Source organism: Macrosteles quadrilineatus, unplaced genomic scaffold, assembly GCF_028750875.1.
Source record: "Macrosteles quadrilineatus isolate MER2022 unplaced genomic scaffold, UCM_ALF_1.0 Scaffold_2__2_contigs__length_208266976, whole genome shotgun sequence".
NCBI lineage: Eukaryota > Metazoa > Arthropoda > Insecta > Hemiptera > Cicadellidae > Macrosteles > Macrosteles quadrilineatus.
The window spans coordinates 14,405,089-14,427,387 of NW_026542595.1; the positions used below are offsets into that span (position 1 = coordinate 14,405,089).

At 35.6% G+C, this 22,299-nt stretch overlaps 1 protein-coding gene across 1 annotated transcript; it reads right to left on the bottom strand.

The window, feature by feature from the left end:
* Positions 1-3,447: 3,447 nt before the first annotated feature.
* On the bottom strand, positions 3,448-22,087 carry LOC128987192 (ankyrin-3-like). Its single transcript, XM_054407934.1, has 2 exons — positions 21,771-22,087; positions 3,448-6,072 (listed from the first exon to the last, which is right to left on the bottom strand). The coding sequence occupies exon 2, from the start codon at positions 6,064-6,066 to the stop codon at positions 4,132-4,134; it is 1,935 nt and encodes a 644-aa protein (XP_054263909.1). The 5' UTR covers positions 6,067-6,072; positions 21,771-22,087; the 3' UTR covers positions 3,448-4,131.
* Positions 22,088-22,299: the final 212 nt, after the last annotated feature.

Genomic DNA, 22,299 nt, shown 5'->3' on the forward strand with positions numbered 1-22,299 from the left:
TTGGGATAATGATTCCTTGAGTTTCACTGAAGATGGTAACTAAAAGAAGATATTGTGTTCAAAAACGTATGCCGAAATAAAAAAACCCAGTTATGTGAACCATCATTTACAAAAAAAACCTGAAGGTTTATTTATTGCTGTTAAGTTTGACAAAAAAATAAACTTCCCGATTGAAGAATAAGGTGTCAAATGTGTTAGCCTATGCCTTTACTTTGTCCAAGATATTTTTTATGAGAATCTAAAAACTGTAGGCATTGCATCCTAATGCAAACCCCAATAATTGTCTATTTAAGGTCTTACAATTATTTTGAAATAAATTCTGTATGATGATACAAAAATAAAGGGAATTTTTTTATTATTCTTTGAATGCAAATCAACCGTAAAAAATTATCATTATTACAACAATTTGTTGGTTTAATGCTCTGAGAGTAGGCATAGTTATAATAATTTATCTACTTAGAATGTATTTGTGTTCTCTGATTGTTTTGTATTTTAACAATTCATCTGGATGTACAATATGTAGTAGAGATTAAGTAGGTGTCCAAGCAACTTCAGTTAACTTCCGACCATCTGAGCTCCGGTTATCTGAGACTCCAGGTTATCCGAGTTAGCTCACGGCTGAAATATTTGTTATTTAACCAAATTCCAAATTATTATACTAGATATGAGTTTCAATTGAAAATGATACTAATACAGAAGTCTTTTTTCGTTAGGCATACTGTTAATTTTGGTTAAAAGTATTCCTTAGTAAAATACTGCATTACAGTAGACTATCCGGACTCCTCAGTGCCGAGGCCAGTCCGAATAAAATATGTCTTATTTATAGAAATATTTTAGTAAAAATGTAATCAGACAAGTTGAAATTCACTTGGTCTAAATGTTTGCTGCGGCGGGGGTATTTTGTTTACGGTATTTAATGACTGTACATAACTCCTAACATGTTTCAAGTGTAATTCTTTAGTGAAAAAACCTTAATTTATTCAGGTAAATATTCTCATTTCTATAACAATTTAATTCAGTTAATGGTGATTTTTTAGCGAATTTCCCTATAGGAAAGTAGCTATTACCGTAGGTGGCACGGTAAGACCTAGACCCGGGACCGATTTACTTTTTCATTTTGATGTCCCCAGAGGCCAAAAACACCATTCGTTCAAATTTTTATATATGTATATATATATATACGTCCGTGAACGCGATAACTTGAGTAATTTTTGTCCGATTTTGATGAAATTTGGTTTAAAGGTGTAAAGCGGGATAAACTTGAATGAGTTCGCGAACCAGCACGATCGGACCATGGGAACGGGGATTTACGGGGGGATTTATGGGGTAAAAATTGGTTTTTCTTACTTTTGACCCTCAAAACACAAAATTTCCCGATTTCTCTTTAGACCTTTTTAAAGAGCTTAAAAAAACAAATAATTTAGTATATAAAAGTATTTTTGTTCGATTATTAGTAACGAAGAAAATTAAAAAATTGTAAATTTAAAATTCCCATGTTATTCTTATGGAGAATAATGTCAAATCTTGTAGTTTGCTTGTTTATGGATATATTTTGATCACACTTGGCAAATTTATTTATTTTGTACTAAGCTATCAATATTTTACTCAAAAACACACTTTATTAGTTTCCTTGTAGCAGCAAACCTAGGTACTCGTTAAACCTAATGTTATTAAAATACAGGGTGTTTATAAAAAAACTTTACAACTTTAACATTCTCCCATTCATGATCCATGGGACATAAACGTTTCCTATTGACACCACATGAAAGGGCTGCTCAAAAAGTTTTAATCAGCTGGCAGTTCAATCAGCTGATGGCCTTACATTGTTGTTTGGTAAACAAAAACAAATAATTGAAAAGTCTCATTAGCATCGCAATGGAAGCACGAATCAAAGCGCAGTGTGTGGAGTGGTTCATTGAAACGAAATCTGATGTTGTTGTTCAACGGAGATTTCGGACAAGATATAATAGGAATCCTCCTTCAAGACCCACAATTAGGGCTTGGTACTATAAGTTTATGAACACTGGCAGTTTGAATCACAAGAGAGGAAACGGTCGACCCCGTGTAAGCGATGAAGATGTGCGGCGTGTTCAACAATCATTTGTGAACGACCCGAAAAAATCCACCAGATCTGCGGCACGTGATTTGAATATAAAACATTCTACTGTACACAAAATCCTTAAATCATTGAAATTTCGTTCATACAAACTTCAAATTTTGCAAAAGATCACGCCGAATGACTGGATTCTCCGAAAAGAATTTGCTGTGACTGTGCTAGATCGGTTGGCGGAAGATGAAAATTATTTGAGAAGAATTTTTTTTTCAGACGAGGCTACCCTTCATTTATCAGGTAAAGTCAACAAGCAAAATGTTAGAATATGGGGAACCGAGAACCCCCATTGTTATCAAGAGCACACCAGGGACAGTGAAAAAATTAATGTTTGGTGTGGATTGTTTCATGATAGGGTGATAGGTCCTTTTTTCTTCCAAGAAAACAACATAAATGGAAACATTTACATTGATATGTTGGAGAATTTTGCTTTTCCCCAACTAGAAGAATTACAGCCAAATGTAATTTTTCAACAGGACGGTGCTCCCCCGCACTGGAAGAGGTTTGTTCGGGATTGTTTGGATCAAAAATTCCCAAATCGTTGGATTGGCCGTGGTGGGCCAACACCTTGGCCTCCTAGGTCACCAGATATAACTCCATGTGACTTTTTTGTTTGGGGTTTTGTTAAGAATCGTGTCTACGCTAGTAAAGTGGACAACAAAGAAGAACTAAGAGAAAGGATCAGGAGAGCGTTTGATGAAATAGATCATTCAATTTTGCGTCGTGTTGGGTCAGAACTGGAATGTCGACTTGATTTTTTGCGAGCAAACAACGGGAAACACATTGAAGTTAGGTAAACTTCTTATCATGTAAATAAAACTTGAGAAAATTTCCTAAATTTTAATTTTTGTTTCATAGCTGTAAGTGAAAAAATAAAGGTTTTATGATTGTTTAAAGTTGTAAAGTTTTTTTATAAACACCCTGTATATTTAACTGAAAATCAATTCAGACAAATGGAAATTCGCTTAGTCAGCAGGTTTGCTGCGGCGGGGGTATTTGTCCTATAAAAAAGTAAATGTGTTTCAACCCCAAGAGAACATGTCTACGGAAATAGGTACAGTATTTAATATTGGCCTTGGCCAATATCACATTTGGTATTTGTTGGTACATCAAGCAACCATTTTGTCCAACACTGACCAGTGCTTACCAATTTCCCTAGTTTGTGAACCATTTAAATCTGTTTGATTATATTTAACGACCCCAATTAAATTGAAAGCCAATTCTATGATAAGATTCTGAACATGAGACTTTCAGCTCTAACCAGTTGCAACAAGGGGTCCATAGAATAGTTATATCACAGACAGTATGAGGATGGTAATATAAACATTTAAAATTGATAAGAATATTTGAACAACATTATATTTATAGACATATAATGTATTTACATCATGAGTTCCATTTTTTTCCGTACAATCGTATTTACCATTTACTGTAGACACTTAAACTCAATCTCTTATAATACCTGGTTAGGTTACTAAACAAACTGATTATGTTAATTTGAAAAATTCAACCAAAACTAAATTTACGGTCTATAATTTACCTCATAATAGATTGTAGCTCATTTAGCTCAAGCTCACTTAGCTCATAATAGCTAGCAAACCAAAGTTTAAGTCTGCTTAGTATTCAATTCTGTAAAATAGCAGAAAATGCAACAACAGTCGCTCAATTAGTCAGATATTTTAACAATAACCCTTTTCAATGCATTATGTACTTAAAAAATTCATTACATCTTATTCATTAAAACTTGCGAAAAAAACTAAATTCTACATGAAAATTGACAGTTTAAAAATGACCAATAACTTAGTTAATCTTTATAATAGTAAGAATGACATTCCTATTCGTTGATTAACAACATTGATTAGTGTTAACATTAGAACCATACCAAATGTTAACTAGCAGAACTTTCAGACAGTTTTTTCATGATTGAACAACTAATAGTTTTAGGTTTAGTAAACATGATAATCTTCAATTTAATGGGCAACATCCCATATAGTTGACTGATTTTTGATACTGTCACATATCTAACAACCTGAAGCGAAATTCAATCTCATTTTCAATAACTCTTTAACGTTATCATTTCTCTTGTTTTGTAATGCAGTAGTGAGCAAATTATTGCCTTTAAAGTTGATCACATTAAGATACATTGCGTAGTCAAAACTGTTACTGATTTTACTTTTCAAATAACTTGTCAAAGGTTTCTTTGATCCTGCTTTACGAAACATGCAATCTACATCTTCAAATAATCTTACAATTTCAAAATGTTTCTGTTCATTCGCAATCATTTTAGGTGTTTTCTGGCACTTTTCACTTTGGTGATTGTAACAAGCTCCAAACCTCAACAAAATGTGACAAGTCTGATAATGACCGCTTGATGCAGCCAAATAGAGAGGAGTTCTTCCTTCTTTATCTAAGGTATTTGGTTGAACGTTTTTTTCCAATAAATATGTCAGCACTTCATTACGTCCGTGAAGGGCAACAAAATGCAAAGGATGCTTCATACGTTCACAGCAACTTGTTACCACTGCCCCCTTGCTTACAGCAGTTTTAATACGTTCCAGGTCATTTTCTTCAATACCTTTGAAAAATTCTTTTTCAGAGGCAAACAACTTTTCAGCTACCTTGTATCTTTTTACAATGTCAGTCATCTTCGGCAAGTCTTGGTCATATGGACAACCATGCTTGAGAAAACTTGTAATGTACTTTAAATCTACCTTAAATGATATGGCAACATGATAAGGTGTCATTCTATTTATGTTGTAAGCTCGAAAGTCTCCTCCAAATTCCAAGAGAAGAATGATTATGTCTCTATTAAATGGGATAACTTGATGGAATATGCTATCTTCATTCTGGCTTGTTGTATTGACATTAGCTCCAAGTTTTATAAAACATTTTGCCAACCCCAAAAAACCTGATATTATAGACACTTGTAATGGTGAATTTCCGTTCATATCTTTTACATTAAGATTTGCTCCACTTTCAACTAAATATTTAGCCATATCTATGCGACCATGTGAATCTTCTTTTTCTTGAGAATGAACCTTGTCTAAATCACGGGTAGCTAGACTGTGTAGAGGAGTAGTTCCATATTTTAAAGCTAGATTTACATTCGCTCCCAAAGACACCATTAATTTTACTAATTCCAACTTATTCAAAAAGACTGCCAAATGAAATGGTGCAATATAATCATCCCATGAAGCCCTATTGATATTACAACCACCTTTAACAAGCTCTTGAATTATTTCGGCATTCTCATTTTTCACTGCTAGGCACAGAGGTGTTCTATTTTCCTTAGTCAGTGATTCCAGATCCACACCATGAAGCAGAAGTAACTTGACTATATCCAAGTGGTTTTTAATTACAGCACAATGAATTGGTGCAAAGCCATCTATATCTTGAATATTTGGATCAGCACCTTTCTGTAGAAGAAAACTAACAACAGAGGGCAAGTAATTAGTAATGGCCAAATGAATTGGTCTACTCTCACTTAAACGGTCTACAATTGCATCAACCGGTACACCAGAGTTTAACAATAGTTTGACTGCAGACACACAAGTTTTTTGTTTTTTCTCCCTACTAAGAGCAAAATACATTGGGGTTAAACCATTACAGTCAAATTTGTTGACTTCAACTCCTAGATCAGTAATGAGAAGCTTAGCAACTGAGATGTTACCACATTCTAATGCAACTTCTAGAGGACTATAAAACTCTTTGTCTTGATAATAAACATTCCAACCTTCTATCACAAGTGTTTTTACTATTTCTGGTTTTGTATTGATGTAACAGGCAATGTGAAGGGGAGTTATTGTAGGGGTCTTTTTCTTGTTATCTTGATAGGCAATTGCAAGCTTTATCAACTCCAAGCTATCAATCTTATTCAATCGACTATATAGCCTGATTTTAGTTTCATTAAGAGGCTCTTCTGAGAGTAAATCGGTAAGTTTTCCTTTCTCCGACATTGTGATCTGAAACAAATAAAGACTTGTTTTAGGATGACACACACAGACAGTTTTTCATTATAAAAATATTTCAGGGACAGGTAATTGTGTATGCACATCCCCTCTGACACGGAAGGCGATGGCCAAGTGTTTCAGGTCGGTTAGGTTAGAGTGTACCAGTCCCTCTCACTTTGTGCCTGGGGCTTCGATGAATCGTTGTTCTTGCGTTTGCCTGTAGCCTATCTTTTTTTATGGTAGCAGAGAAGCATTCCTTAAAGACGTCCTGTAAAGTTTAAAAAAGGGTTTTGAAAGTCAAAAAGCCAATTCCATCTAACCGCCTGGAGAGGAGCCTTAAACTTTAGCAGTGCTTCAGGTTTTGTGAGGTTTGGTCTACGAAAAGACTTAATTTGCATGCCAGTGCCAAGGGAAAACAGTTGGTGAACTCAACAATGTAGGCCTATTGTTGACTTCTAGTACCACGGTATCATGGTCGGAGATGTAAGGGACAAGAACATTCATGCTGTACCTCTCCTGCAAAAGCGATATAAGTATAATGTCGAGGCAATAATTCCCTCTGGTTGAGGTTTTGTTGGTTAATGAATAGGCCACACTGCCTTGTCAGAAGCTTGAAGATTTTTTTCCTCACTGGAGCTGGTTAAAATTTGAACATAGAAACCACCACACACAAGCTCATCTTAGTCAGTAGTAACAAAGCAACACAGATCATCTCACACCATTTTACTCTCATATTTGGGTTAAAATACACAGTTAAGGATGAGATAGTTCATGTGTAAATAAAAGAAACTAAGCTTACTAACAGTCATCAATCCAAATAGGAACAAAATCAGTATGAGCTTGAATAATACTGAACGTGAAAGACTAGAATACATAGTTGATAATCCTGACAATAATAACAAATTTTGTGCTTATAGACTAGAATAAATTCGACAATATAATAACCATGAAATAGCAAAGCAATAACAATAACAAACCTCAGCTAACCAACAACCGACAAAATGACCAAAGGTATACTAACTAAAATAAATAACTTTGAAACAACAACAAACCCACAAGCTAACAACCAATAACAACTCATACACATTAATAATTAAACGAATATAAATTCAATTTAACTAGAGCAACAACAAACCTATAGTTAAAAAATGGTGAATGATTTAACGAACAAGAAGCATATTTGTAATGGCAACAACGAATAACAGTTTTTAATAAAACACAGGTCGGAAACTTTGATAGAAAGAAAAAAACTGAACATTAAGTGTTAAAGTGTTGATCTTCTTTTTCAGTGTAGTCAACGCTGTCTTGAAAAAAGTCGACATGTCTTGTCACTTTGTTGCCAGCTCCCTGGACTCGAATCATTGTGCTGTTGGCTGAGTAACTAGTGCGGTGCTGTTGCTTAATAAATAGATCGAGAAGTCGACCTTGTGTTAGATTAGGGTAGGTTAGGGTTGAAACAGGTGTGGGGGAGTCTTGAAATGGATTTGGCGGAGTATGTCAGGACAGTCGACTCTTCCGTTGATAACCTTGTGCAGCAGGACTGTGTAAGCAATGATTCTACGTTCCTCCAGCGACTGAAGACCATGTGCCGGGGATATGGTGTCAATCGGCACCTGACGGAATGGGAATCCTATCTTGAAGCCCACCATTCAAACAAATCTTCGTTGAATTTTCTTCAACTCATTACTTTTATATACTACTTACTTACTGTGAGGTACTTTTAATGAGGGCTCCATATTGGTGAACCATATTAGAGAATTTGCCTCACCAAGGCACAGTAAAGTGACTTTAAAGCATCTGAACCATAAAAAATGAATAAAAGATAAAGCGGAACAAGTAGCGACATTAGATCGACTGCAGATCTAATGAGATATTAAGTAGCGAAATTATGCAAGCAGTGGCAGTGATAAGTGAAGAGTGAGAAACAAAGTGAGGACGATTCCACTGTCGTGCAATTTCAGATATTTTCCAAATACAGTAGAGTCCCGCAAACTCGGCACTCGATAACCTGGCAGTCTGGATAACTCGGCCATCACTTGGCTCAGAAAATTAGTGATTTTTTGGGTCCGAGTTAATCATGAACTCAAGCGAGCTTAAGTCAAATTATTCGCAACTCGTACTAATTATTTGTTGAACTATATCTGATGACTCAATACTGACTTTTAATATAAATAAAAATCAAGAAGGCGGTTAAAAAGTTTAAAATTTGTATTGTTCTTCTCCCTAGAGTGGATGTGCTGCACATACACACCCACGGATAGGATGGGGTTGTGGCTTCAAGTGGTTGATCGGGCGAGTTTACCGTTTGTTATTGGTTTTATCTAATTAATAGATAGGCTGATTACTGATTAATAGATTGACTGATAAGATATGGTACTAAACCTACCCAAAAGATGCTAGATTGATTGTTTTTTCTCTTAAAACTACCAAAAAGATGATGAGTTTCCCTTTATTCCTAACATGCCTACTGAAATAATGTACCGTATAGTATTATTATCTCAAGTATAATCAAAATAACTCTAGTTTAACCTAGGGCCATGTTTAAAATCAGTCTCTTATACCTTTGTGTCTTACCATAAAGAAGTTTTAGCTGCAAAATGTGTCTAAAATCAGTCTCTTATACCTTTGTCTAGCATAAAGAAGTGTTTTAGCTGCAAAAAGAAATTTTTCTTATTAGTAATTGATTGTCTGATTGATGATTGAAATAACCGGATTTCTGTGAGTATAGTTTGGGTTTATTCCTATTTTAGATTTGAATGATGATAATAAAAAGAAATAATCTGCTGAACAAAATACTAATATCCTTTAGGAAGAAGCATCCTTAAACTTAACCATTCTAAAATCTTAAACTAAACTATAAAATGAATAAAGGAATACTCTATATTTCAAATAATTACAACACTTCATTTATACACTACTTTATTGAAGAAATACTATACAATTGTTTTACTGCATCCTGCTGCCCAATTAATTGAACACCTGTTCTGAAAATACCAAAATTCCTCTTCACTGTCACTATACAAAGAGTCCCAATAACATTCTTCTAATGTAGCTGAAGCTTCCAAGTCACTCATTATTTTCTTAGTCATACATAGCAGCAAAAAGTCTTTAAAACAGCTGTACATTTTCTTCTTCTTAACATGAATTGGTATTTTCAATCCACTAGCATTTAGAGTTGTTTCATCACGTGAAACACTATATCTCTTATTTCCAATGCAGTAATACAAAACTGGAGGCTTAATAAGCATTTGTATCCATTCTTTACTATGCTTTTGTAAATGCTGAGCTTTATTTTTGAAATAATACAGTTCTCCTGCTGTTGCTTAATAAATAGATCGAGAAGTCGACCTTGTGTTAGATTAGGGTAGGTTAGGGTTGAAACAGGTGTGGGGGAGTCTTGAAATGGATTTGGCGGAGTATGTCAGGACAGTCGACTCTTCCGTTGATAACCTTGTGCAGCAGGACTGTGTAAGCAATGATTCTACGTTCCTCCAGCGACTGAAGACCATGTGCCGGGGATATGGTGTCAATCGGCACCTGACGGAATGGGAATCCTATCTTGAAGCCCACCATTCAAACAAATCTTCGTTGAATTTTCTTCAACTCATTACTTTTATATACTACTTACTTACTGTGAGGTACTTTTAATGAGGGCTCCATATTGGTGAACCATATTAGAGAATTTGCCTCACCAAGGCACAGTAAAGTGACTTTAAAGCATCTGAACCATAAAAAATGAATAAAAGATAAAGCGGAACAAGTAGCGACATTAGATCGACTGCAGATCTAATGAGATATTAAGTAGCGAAATTATGCAAGCAGTGGCAGTGATAAGTGAAGAGTGAGAAACAAAGTGAGGACGATTCCACTGTCGTGCAATTTCAGATATTTTCCAAATACAGTAGAGTCCCGCAAACTCGGCACTCGATAACCTGGCAGTCTGGATAACTCGGCCATCACTTGGCTCAGAAAATTAGTGATTTTTTGGGTCCGAGTTAATCATGAACTCAAGCGAGCTTAAGTCAAATTATTCGCAACTCGTACTAATTATTTGTTGAACTATATCTGATGACTCAATACTGACTTTTAATATAAATAAAAATCAAGAAGGCGGTTAAAAAGTTTAAAATTTGTATTGTTCTTATTTTTAACCATACTTCCCGATAACCCGGCATTTCACAAACTCGGCACCCTTCCAGTCCACATTACGCCGAGTTTATTGCCTGATGCTGTTGCTTGCGGCCCCAACAAAATTAAAACACTAGCGTCTCTGGTAAGCGCGGCACTGCTTATTCAACACTATGTTTATAGGCTATAGTCAAAGCTAAGATCAACCAAAACAAAACTGGCACTAAACCAACCTAGCCTACTTGGACAAATATCGAGTCGTAAATAAGGAAAAGGTCTAGAATGTATTCAGGGGCTGGAGACACTTTTTCTCTCATATCAAAAAGTGCCCGAAGAAAAATTCTGTGCGGGCAATCTAGAGTTAAGCTAAAAAGTAGGTCTGAGATAGGTGGCAATTATTTTAAATTATTTATATAGATTACGTGACCAAAGAAACCTACATTGGTTTTAGTTCTAATCGCCATAAAATAGATTTTTAAATTAAAATAACTGCAAAATTTTGCTGTGCTCACAAACTTTAGGGGAACTACAAACCTGCCAATTTAAAATTTCCCCGCCGCAGTAAACCTACAGACTAAGCGAATTTCCATTTGCCCTATTGGATTTACAGTATGTCTCCATAAAAATATCACATTTATTCGCTATTTAAATATAATTAGTTTAACGAGTACTTAGGTTTGCTGCAACAGTGAAAAAAGTGTTTTTTTTTTGTCAAATGTTTATAGTTTAGTTTAGTATGAAATAAATTAATTTTCCAAATTTGATCAAAATATGATCATAAATATGCATATTACAACAGCTTAAATACTTATTCTCCGTAAGAATAACATGGGAATTACAACACTTCAATATACTAAATTATTTGTTTTTTTTTTTAGCTCTACAAAATGGGTTGGAAAGAAATTGCAAAATTGTATGTTTTTAGGGTATAAAATGGGAAAACCAATTTTTACCCCATAAACCACCATTCCCATACTCAGAACATGCTGGTTCGCGAACTCGTTCAAATAAATGTTGGTTACACATTCATAAAAAATGTCATCAAAATCGGATAATTTTTGCTAACGGTCACTATTTAGGCCTATATATGAATTTAAACCGATGGTGTTTTTGGCCTCAAAACAAAAAAGTAAATCGGACCGGGTCCAGGCCTTACAATGAGTACTACGGTAAATAGCTTATTCCCTGTAGGTATGGGAAATTAACTAAAATGCAAGCATTTTAAAACTCATTGGACCTAGGTATTTTGTTGTGTTTAATCCACTATTTCAATGGCACAAAACAGTCTGGATGTAACATAATCAACAACTCGGTTCACTAACCTAAACTTTATTTTCATAATCTTTACCTAGAACTTTAAAACACTTTGAGTTAATACAGCCACGAATCCGCATAAAGCCTGACTTGCCTTCCTCCACAAGCCTAAATATGATCTGGTATTTAATCTGCAATATTCAGGGCTCAGTTGTGTTTTAGATGCCTTTGATCATATATTGTAACACTTGTAGGGCTACTTTTAACCTTCACTAGGCCTACTTTAAACCTACTTTAACTTCACCTCGTCAAGACTTCACCGGTTGGTAGTTAGGCTTGTCTAGCAAGTCCATTGTGGATTGGTATTTGTTTGCCCAGGAGGTGTTCATCGGACAGATGATAGAATGTTCAGAGAAGATCAGAGGACCGCTTGGCATGGTTCAGCTTGACAAAGCAAAATTTGGTAAAAGAAAATATAATCTCGGGCGAGTTATTGAAGGACATTGGGTGTTTGGTGGTGTTGACGTTACTATGAAGAATACCTCCCAAGGTTGTTCCTGTGGAATAGAGAGACTCTATGAAATTGCTGGCATTGATTTGAGAGTGGACCCTTCCTGTTACTTACTACCATTGTCAGTGACTGCTGGAAAGCCTACGATTGCTTATCTCAGGAGGGATTCAGTCAACTACTCGCTGAATTTTGTGGACCCGGAGACTCATACTAATAATAAAGAACATATTTTTTGGAGGGAAGTTCGAGCCAACATCCCCCCAACAAGTCGAACGCTTCGTACAAACGATAAAGAAACTTATCAACTGCATGTCAGACGAACCTGGTACACTGGAAGAAAAGCTTCACCAACTGCTGATGAAACTACGTCAAGCTCCGAATTCAACTGGTAACAGCTCATACTTCTTGATGTTCAATAGAAGGATCCGAACATACTTAAGTTTACTCTTGCCTAAGACAAAGGAAGAAACAAAACAACCCAAAGGAATAGTGAGATATTTCAAACCAGGCGAACGAGTACAAGTACGGAACTATTCCGGGAAATGTAAATGGGGTTACGGAAATGTCCAAAGTAGAGACGGTCACGTTCACTATTTTATCAAGATGGACGATGGACAAATTTGGAGACGCCACATTGATCAAATGTTGCGTACGAAAGTTTAAAGGGAGGCCATTGTTAGGGGGAGACCACTGTTATATATTTTGCTTCTGTACTTTTTATATTAATCTATGTGTTAATTATTTACAATTTTCATATCATAATATTTACTATTCAGTTATGAATAAATAGTTATACAAGTTACAAGTGCTTGTATTTATTAGTTTTGATTTGGTTGTTATTGTTTTTATAATAGGTGTTTTTATAAAAAAAAACAATAACAATCAAATCAAAACAAATACATACTAATTTGACAGTTACAATCAGATGATATTTTGTTTGCAATCAGAGTGACATCAGAATATGACGGGAATAGCACACCTGTGTATTTTCCTTCCACCATAGGTAGCACCAGTAGCCTATTACCATTGACTATATAAACACTAGTGTTAAAGTTTATATAGTCAATGCTATTACTGAATTCGGTACCTACTATACAATTGTGACAGATCTATGAAATGGAGAAAAACGTAAGGTTAAAAAACGTGTCTACTTGCTTTCATGACATATAACTGGTGAAATGGAAGGTTTTAGAACAAATGGGCACGTAAGAAATAGCTTTATAAAGTCACCAAACGGCTTTTGAGAGATATGGCTTATACAGTAGGCCTATGTTTTGAAATTCATGAATGCAAGTTGTCATAGTTTTAAGTTTGTTTTTAAAATGCCTACTTGCTCATGACAAAGACAAATAACAGGTGAAATGGGAGGTTTTTGGACAGTTGGGCACAGATATAGACATGAATAATGGCTTTAGAAAGTTAGTAAACAAAACAGCTTTTGGGGGATATGGCCATAGCCTACAATATGTTTTGAGATTTATAAATGCAATCGTCATAGTTAGTTTTAAAAATGTATACTTGTTCATGGCAAATAAATGGGGAAATAGGAAGTTTTGCACACAGTTCTAGACGTTAAAACTTGATGTAGAAAATCACCCAGCGGCTTTTAGGGGGATATGGCCTAAACACAGTTTGCCTACAGTCTGTTTAGAAATTCATGAATGCAATCGTCATAGTTTAATTTTTAAGATATCTATTGCTCATGACAAACAACAGGTGAAATGGGAGTTTATGTACAAGTGAGCTCGGTTTTAGGTGTTAAAAATAGCTTTAGAAAGTCACCAAACGGCTTTGAAAATTCCAAATTCCCGGACCCCCTGCTTTATTGTGGGGTGTTCCCCCCCCCCCAAACCCCCCGGTAGCCCCCTCTTGACAAGCTCCTAGAACCACCACTGGATGTGTGGGTCGTAAATTGTTAGGTTAAGTTAGACCCTACCTTTAGTTTACAGTAATAGAGCAAGCAGACCATAATGTAAACAAAAGAACTCGAGAAATTGAACTTCTAACAACAAAGCGATTAACATGGCGTTCCGCTCCGCTTCTATGAAAACAGTAACATTAAATTAGGCTACCTAAGACAAGAGGAGTCCGCTCTCCGCGTCTAGGAAAACCCAGCTTAAGGAATTAAATTAAGTTAAGTTAGATCTTCAATTTTAACATTTCAAACATCTTAATTAGACATAGAATATTTTAAGATAGGCTAGAACTTGTTCAAATCAAAGTCAAATCAAAAGTCAAATCAATTGTTGCAAAGACATTCAAAAACTATCTACGTACATTTCACTCTATTAATTAAGTTATTTCTAGATACAGTGCGACCCTTCTAATAATTATTTAAGTGCGAGCGATGGAGGGTTAAGTAATTTACCAGATAGTTTACTTAGATGTACTTAGGCCTAGGCACAGAAAACACACTACTATAACCCAAAATGCCAACTGCATGGTAAAAAGCATTAAGTGTTTTGAGAGAGCTTTGCCTGTCAATCGTAGGCAGCGCCACCAGCGTTGCTATGCTGAGTGCATGGCAACGCTGGTGGCGCTGCTTACGATTGACAGGCAAAGCTCTCTCAAAACACTTAATGCTTTTTACCACGCGGTTGGCATTCTGGGTTATAGTAATATGTTTTCTGTGGCCTAGGCCCTAACATTTCAGCCAAGCAGAGGTGGTTACAAGGAAATGTTTTCCAAATGAAATTAATTATACTTGAGTGTAGGCTTACAGCCTCACCTTTAGGGTACCTTCGTATTACACAAAGGCCACTTAAGTTATTTTAAAAGAATTTGTTTGCCGAAAAAGTTAGCCTAAGTTAAGTTACCAAAAATAACTCATATAATTGGAAAGAACATAAGTTAACTTACCATAGCCTACATTAATTACATTAATAGACTTAAATTTCAAACTCCAATATCGATTACATCACGACTGCCCTGGACTCAACCTCTGACGTTTCGATCTCACCCGTCCTTGACCTAACCAATGAAACTGAAATTAATGAAGAAGACAAATGGCAAACGGTTTACCGTCGCAAATCCAAGCAACACATCCGTGAAAAGAATCTTGGAAGCACCTCGAATAGTAGACCTAAATCATTAAACGATCGTGCAAAGAGTAAAAGATACAGTGAAATGGTGATAGGCAAGAGGACTGATTGTGCAATTAAAAGTGCTCAGTTGAAACCAACTATCAAAAAGAAGGCTATTTTCCTCTCTAGGCTGAGCCCAGAATCTACCGCTTTGGATATAGACAGGTACATCAAGGATGAACTAAACCTTCAGTTTCTCAAGTGTACCCAAATTAGGACTAAATACGAGGGCTACTCTTCCTTTCATGTTGAAGTGCCAGAATCTGATTTCGATAAACTATTAAGTGCTGATCTATGGCCTGAAGGCTGTCTCTTTGCTCCATTCAAGGGTATTCTAAGAAGAGACTTGGTGGTGAAGGGAAGTGAAGACTCAAAAAACTTACCTACTCTTGCAAGTCAAGAAAATCCAGTTTGATTGCGCGTGGGCCCAGAACTTCGAGGGATTTAGGTACAGTAGTAAGCCTTTGTTAAGTAATGCTAGAGCTAGAGATGTAACAATTCCCACCATTGTAAGTAAAAATAATTTTAAAACATTTGCTAAAACTGATAATGATAGGCCTAGTGAAACTTTTTTAACTGTACTACAAATGAATAGCCAATGCATCAGAAATAAAATTTTAGCTGTAGAACACCTGTGCCATTTACATAATGCTGATCTAATCTGTGCTCAGAGCACTGGTTGACTCCAGATCAGGCTGAAGATTTTGTACCACAAAATTTTGTTTTGGCAAATGTTGTGTGCAGAACTAACTGCAAAAATGGTGGCTCAGCTATTTATGTCAAAAAAGATTGTCATTACCAAATAGTTAGTCTTGATAAGTTTTCTTCTGATTTGCACTGTGAAATTTGTTGTATCAATCTTGTTGACTAAGATCTGATTATAGTTAGTTTGTATAGGTCACCCAATGGCAACATGTCCACTTTTTTTGATAATTTTAGAGGAGCTATGAAATACGTTCTCAGCCTTGGAAAAAAAGTAATAGTCTGTGGGGACTTTAACATTGAAATGGCCAAGATGGAGGAACAAACCTCAATCAATTTCACGAACCTACTACGATCACTTGACCTAAAATGTAGAAATAAATTCCCTACAAGAAACGATGACTGTTTAGATAACATATTAGTCAATTTTTCTCAAGATTATTACAAAATTTCAACTTTGCAAGGCGCTTTGGCCGATCATGATCCACTGCTTTTTAAATACCATAGACCTGCCTGCAAAAGCTCAGAAAATGTAGGCCTATCTATTGAGCAGCCTAGTGTTCTTGTTAGGAAACAAAATAAACAAAATCTCAATCTTTTCCGTGAGGTACTGCAGAGCGAGTCATGGGAAGACATTACAGAAAATGAGAGTAGCCCAGTAACATTGTTTGATAGTTTTTTTGATAGGTTTGTTAACCTCTGGTACTATTGTTCTCCACCTGTTAAGAAAAAGCTTGGATCAGATAATAAGACTAATTTAGTGAAAAACAAAATCCACCAATTATAGTGATAGTTTAAAAAAAAGTAAGGAAGCCATGATGGCTTATAATTCTTTGTACAAACATTTTTTTTAAATTGATTCTGTAAAGGCTCAGGCAGCTTATAATATCTAAAATAGCTTAAAAAAACAGTACAGGAAGGATTTAAACCTTGCTAAAAAATTAGCCTGTGCTAAATACATTAACAATTCAAAAAACAAATGCAAGGCCGCCTGGGACATAATAACACAGGAAAATACAACCACACGCACATCTCATGTTACTCTTGACCCTAACAAATTAAACACACTTTACAGATTCAGTTGAGGAACTGGCCAATCAAGTGGGCCAGACTCAAGACACACCAAGAGAACTACTGGAATCTACACAAAAATTGGACGTCTCTAAATTTGAATGGACACATATTACACCAAATGAGGTAACAAAAACAGTCTCAAAATTTTCAAATTCTAAATCTATGGATCACTTTTGGTTTTCAAACTACATAATCAAGAATATTATACACTACATATCTACACCCCTCTCCACTGTATTTAATAGTTGTCTCCGTAATGGCTATTTTCCTGACCAACTTTTAAAGTCTCAAAAGTAACTCCAATTTATAAAAAGGGTGATAAGAATCTATGTCAAAACTATCGCCCAATCTCGATAGTACCAATCTTATCTAAGGTTTTCGAAGCTTTCATGTTAAAACAGTTTTAAATAACTTTTTTGACTCTAATAACTTGATGACTGATTCTCAATTTGGGTTTAGAGCTGGCAGATCAACTACGATGGCAGTCTCTCACATTTCCAATTATATTATTAATGCTTTTGAAAATAAAAATACTGTTTCTATGCTACTTTTTGATTTAACAAAAGCTTTCGACTGCATCCCGTTTGACATCTTGCTGGCTAAACTCAAATTCTATGGACTTAGCAAAAACACAATAGAAATGCTTGAATCATATCTGACTAATAGGAAGCAATATGTTAGTGTGGAGGGTAAACACTCTACAATGACCACAATTAAAGCAGGTGTTTCGCAGGGCTCAGTCCTAGGCCCTTTCCTTTTTATAATCGCAGTAAATGATCTTCCATGTAACACTCCTATCGAATGTGTAATTTACGCAGACGATACCACAATTTTTACATCTGATAAAGACCAAACAAAGCTCTCAGAAGCTCTTTCTAAAGCAGAAAAGAGTGTTTTAAACTGGTTTTCTGCAAATAAACTGATCTGTAATCAATCCAAGACCCAGAAAATTGATTTCTCACTCTCTATTAAACAATCAGACCACTCAGTAAAAATTCTTGGCTAGGCTTCCACCTCGATAGTAAATTAAACTGGAAAACTCACATCACAAATTTGAGCAAAAAACTATCGCGAGTTTCATGTTTATTCTGGAAACTCAAGCCTTTTGTCGATATTGAATATCTCAAACTAGCCTATTTTGGGCTGTTTCAATCCCATATTCAATATGGAATCCAACTTTGGGGCCATTCCCCCCATGTCCATGAGCTTCTACTAATACAAAAATACCCCCGCCGCAGCAAACCTGCAGACTAAGCGAATTTCCAATTGCCTGATTGGATTTACACTAAATTGTCTCCTTAAAAATATCGCATTTATTCCCTATTTAAATAGAATCAGTTTAACACATACTTAGGTTTGCTGCAACAGGGGGGTAAAAGTGTTTTTTATGTAAAATGTCAATAGTTAGTAAGAAATAAAAACATTTTCCAAATTTGGGCAAAATATGTTAATAAACAAGCAAACTACAACAGTTTACTTATTCTCCATAAGAATAACATGGGAATTTTAAATTTACAATTTTTTGGAATTTTCTCCGTAACCATTAGGCGCATTATAATGCTTCAATATACTAAATTATTTGTTTTTTTAAAGCTCTACAAAATAGTTTAGAAATAATTTGCAAAATTCTATGTTTTTTGGGTCAAAAATGGGAAAAACCCATTTTTACCCCATAAAAGCCCCCATAAACCCCCGTTCCCATGGTCCGATCATGCTGGTTCGCAAACTCGTTCGAATAAACGTAGGTTTACACGTTTGTACCAAATTTCATCGAAATCGGATCATTTTTGCTCGAGTTATCGCGCTAACGGACACATATATATATATATATATATATATATATATAAATATATATATATATATATGAATTTGAACGGATGGTATTTTTGGCCTCTAGGGACCTCAAAACAAAAAAAAAAATTGGTCCCGGGTCCAGGTCTTACCATGAGTAGGCCCCTACTACGGTAATAGCTTATTCCCTATATGGGAAATTCGCTAAAAGAAGTCATTCGCACAATGTTAGGGGCTGACCCTGCGGAGCACTGCAAACCACTTTTTATCAAACTAAACATTTGCACAATCATTAACTTATACATCTACAATGTACTTATATACACTGGAGCTAATCTCAATGAGTTTTCCACCAGGCAGAATTACCATTCTCACCATACACGAAGTAAGGAACAATTGGATATACCACATCACAGGTAATTCTTTCAAACTCAACTGTGTGAATTTTTATAATAAGCTGCCTGAGCCTCTTCAGGCAGACAGCCTTTCTCTTTCTCTTTTCAAATCCAAAATTCATAGCTGGCTTGTAGCAAATCCTTTCTATTCAGTCAAGGACTTTTTTGAAACATAAAATTACAATGGAATCATTCACACTGTAAGTTAGGAATTCTCAATCTTTGTTAGCTATAGATATAAGATACTTGTTGATGTTGATATTCTGTTTTAATGTAATTTGACAATGCCTATTCCTGTATACAACCTGGTCAACGGCAATAAACTTTCTTATTCTTATTCTTATAAGTTATCGTTCAAATTTGACATGATTAGGCCTACTATTAAGTTAGCGGCCTTTGAGTTCTGCCTCCCAGAAGGCAGCGATGTCGGCGAGGATTGAGTTGAATGCGTCCCCGCCGCTACGGTACCTGCCACATGTACTTCGCCAAGTAAGTTAAATTAGGTATACTTACAGCGCGCTGTTGCGGTTATGTTAGGTTGGGTTATCATAAATATGTTTATTGGACTATCCTCGTTTTGTCATGAATCGAACGATACCAGATGAGATAACTTATCACTCAGTCACTCAGGACACTGACCCAGATACAGGCTGTGACAGGTGATGCGCACGCTCCGGTCAATGACCGGAAAAAAAATCCCTTGGCCTACTGGAGGGCATTTGGCAGGCAAAATTATGACTCATCTCTGGTAGCCTATATCGTTAGATTCATAACGAAACCAGGAAAGTCCTACAAACATGTTTATGATAACCCAACCGGTAATTAATTATTCCGTAGGTGCCTCCAAACGAATTTATAATTTTGATATCTTACTTTATAGTTTTTTACCTCCTGAATCCAAATATAGGTACCATTATTTTTCACAGCAGCTGATGAATATTTCTCAAGGTATTGACGTAATAATATACCGGTACAACATTACAATAAACAAGGTAGGATGGATGACATTTACAAGTCTAGGCCTAGAATGAACTATGGGTTAAGTAAGCCAACAGCTGAATGTTTTCAATTATAGTCAAGCAAATAGAAGTGACTTAACTTTATTCCCTAACTCTGATTCTGCATTATGAAAATCACCAGATTAAGGGTACCTAATTATTCCCATGACTAGTTGCAAAAGTGAAATTTTATCCCCATAATGACCAAATTTTCACGCTGAATCCGAAAATGACCGGAAAATACCAAAAAAACTGGAAAGAAAATTTGTTACGGTACTAAAAATACGCCATGTGGGTACTCAAAATATGCGGAATATTGTGTAGATTAAGAATATGCAAGAATTTGTTGGATCCGATGAAAAACACCTGAGATAGGAAAATCTGTTAGAGTAGGTTAGGCTTGGTTAAGTTAGGTTAGGATAGGTTTGGTTAGGTTAAGTTAGGCCTATGTTAGGTTAGGTTAGGTTGAGTTAGGTTAGGATAGGTTTGGTTAGGTTAGGTTAGGTTAGGATAGGTTTGGTTAGGTTATGTAAGGTTAGGTTGAGTTAGGTTAGGTTAGGTTGGATTAGAATAGGGTTAACCCTAACATAACATAACCTAACAAACCAAACGATATATCGAATGAAACAATCGAATAACCGATATTTTCATTCGGTTGTTTGTGTAGGACCCCCATGAAAGTGCAGCCCTTTACCTTCCTTATCTAACCTAACTTCAAAACACTTAATGCAGTCACCAGTTTTCATAAAGCTTGACCTACTACCCTGACATGCCTAAATAAAAACTAACTTACATGTAGCCTAATTAGTCCACCAATTAGGCCTAGCCCATCTAGGATCTCCATAATGTGACGAAATTCCTATTAGGCCTATAGAAAACATTATTGACTACAGAATCACTTGAAATGTTTTTACAACGATGTTATTATGTTTAATCAACGATGTTATTCTTCTCATCAACCATCACTCTCTTCACTTAGCTTGAACTTGTGACGGCGTAGCAGACTAGCACTACACAGCAATTTTTGTTTTGAGTTCTAGTTGTAGTACGGTAGTGTTCGAAGTAAAATGACGTCACTAGGCATAATGCCGATAACAGAATCAGAGTGAGTTAATAGGCCAAAGTTAAAAAGTTCTTACTTCCAGTTGCTTGTCATGTGGTTGAAAACAGTCAGCTCTGGGTTAGTTAACCCACAATTCATTCCACTTGTAAATGTTATCCATCACACCTTGTTTATTGTTGGTTAATGTTGTATATTTTTATGGCGATATCTTGAGAAATATTCATCAGCAGTGAGAAATAATGGTATATTTGGATTCAGGAGGTAAAAAACTATAAAGTAAGATATCAAAATTAAAAAGTCGTTTGGAGGCACCTATACGGAATAGGCCTAAATACCACCCAAACTAACATAGGCCTAGGCCTAACCGCTGCAGCACACTGTATAAGGGTGGTCAGGAACTAACTTAGCCTAGGCCTACAGGCCTATAAAGGCTGGGCATGTGAGTGTCATTGAATATCACAATAGGCCTAGTCAGTGATATCACCTAGCCTATATTTATAGCCTATAATGTATATCATTGTATGGTCCAACTTAGTGTTGCCTATGTCTAGCCTAGGCCTACTCCAAATCATTTCAAATGCTGAAGAACCTTAGACTAGGCTAGCCTACATGAACTAAAAACTAGGCCTAACTTAAGTTATTTTCACTCAATTAGGCCTAGGCCTATTTTAATAAATTTCAAAACCTCCGTAGTAAAAAACACATTCTTACCTGTTACTTATTGCAGTTGCAAATTCAAACAATCTCGTGAAGGTACAAATCTATAGAGGTTTTTTGTGGGTCATAATTAAACCGTACTCAAACACACATTGAACCTCGCTCTTCTTCGGTGAGATGAAAATTGAACATTACCCAGAAACACCGATCCCGATGTTTTCACAAATTGTGACACACAAAATTATTGGTGGACATGAGGTGTAAAAACAAAATATGTTTAGTGTGTTTAAAGATCAACAAAAATCAAATTAAATAAACTAAAATTGCACAATATTATTATTTGAGTTTAAATAAGATCATCGCCTTGCCACCATTTTTATTATTTTTTTATTATCAAAAAAATGTCAAGTCAAATAAGTAATGCTGTGCATTACTCTTTATTTTTGGTTTAGAAATCTGTTCACATGTAGCTGTGAAGATAAATTTATTCGTTTGTGCTATATAAAGGGAATATGTTTATCTATGTATATAACTACAACTACCAAACGAGCTAATCTCACAATGGTTTGTTTATTTTTACAAA

Coding starts and splice junctions, on each gene's coding strand:
- LOC128987192 (XM_054407934.1), bottom strand. CDS start 6,066: ATGTCGGAGAAAGGAAAACTTACCGATTTACTCTCAGAAGAGCCTCTT.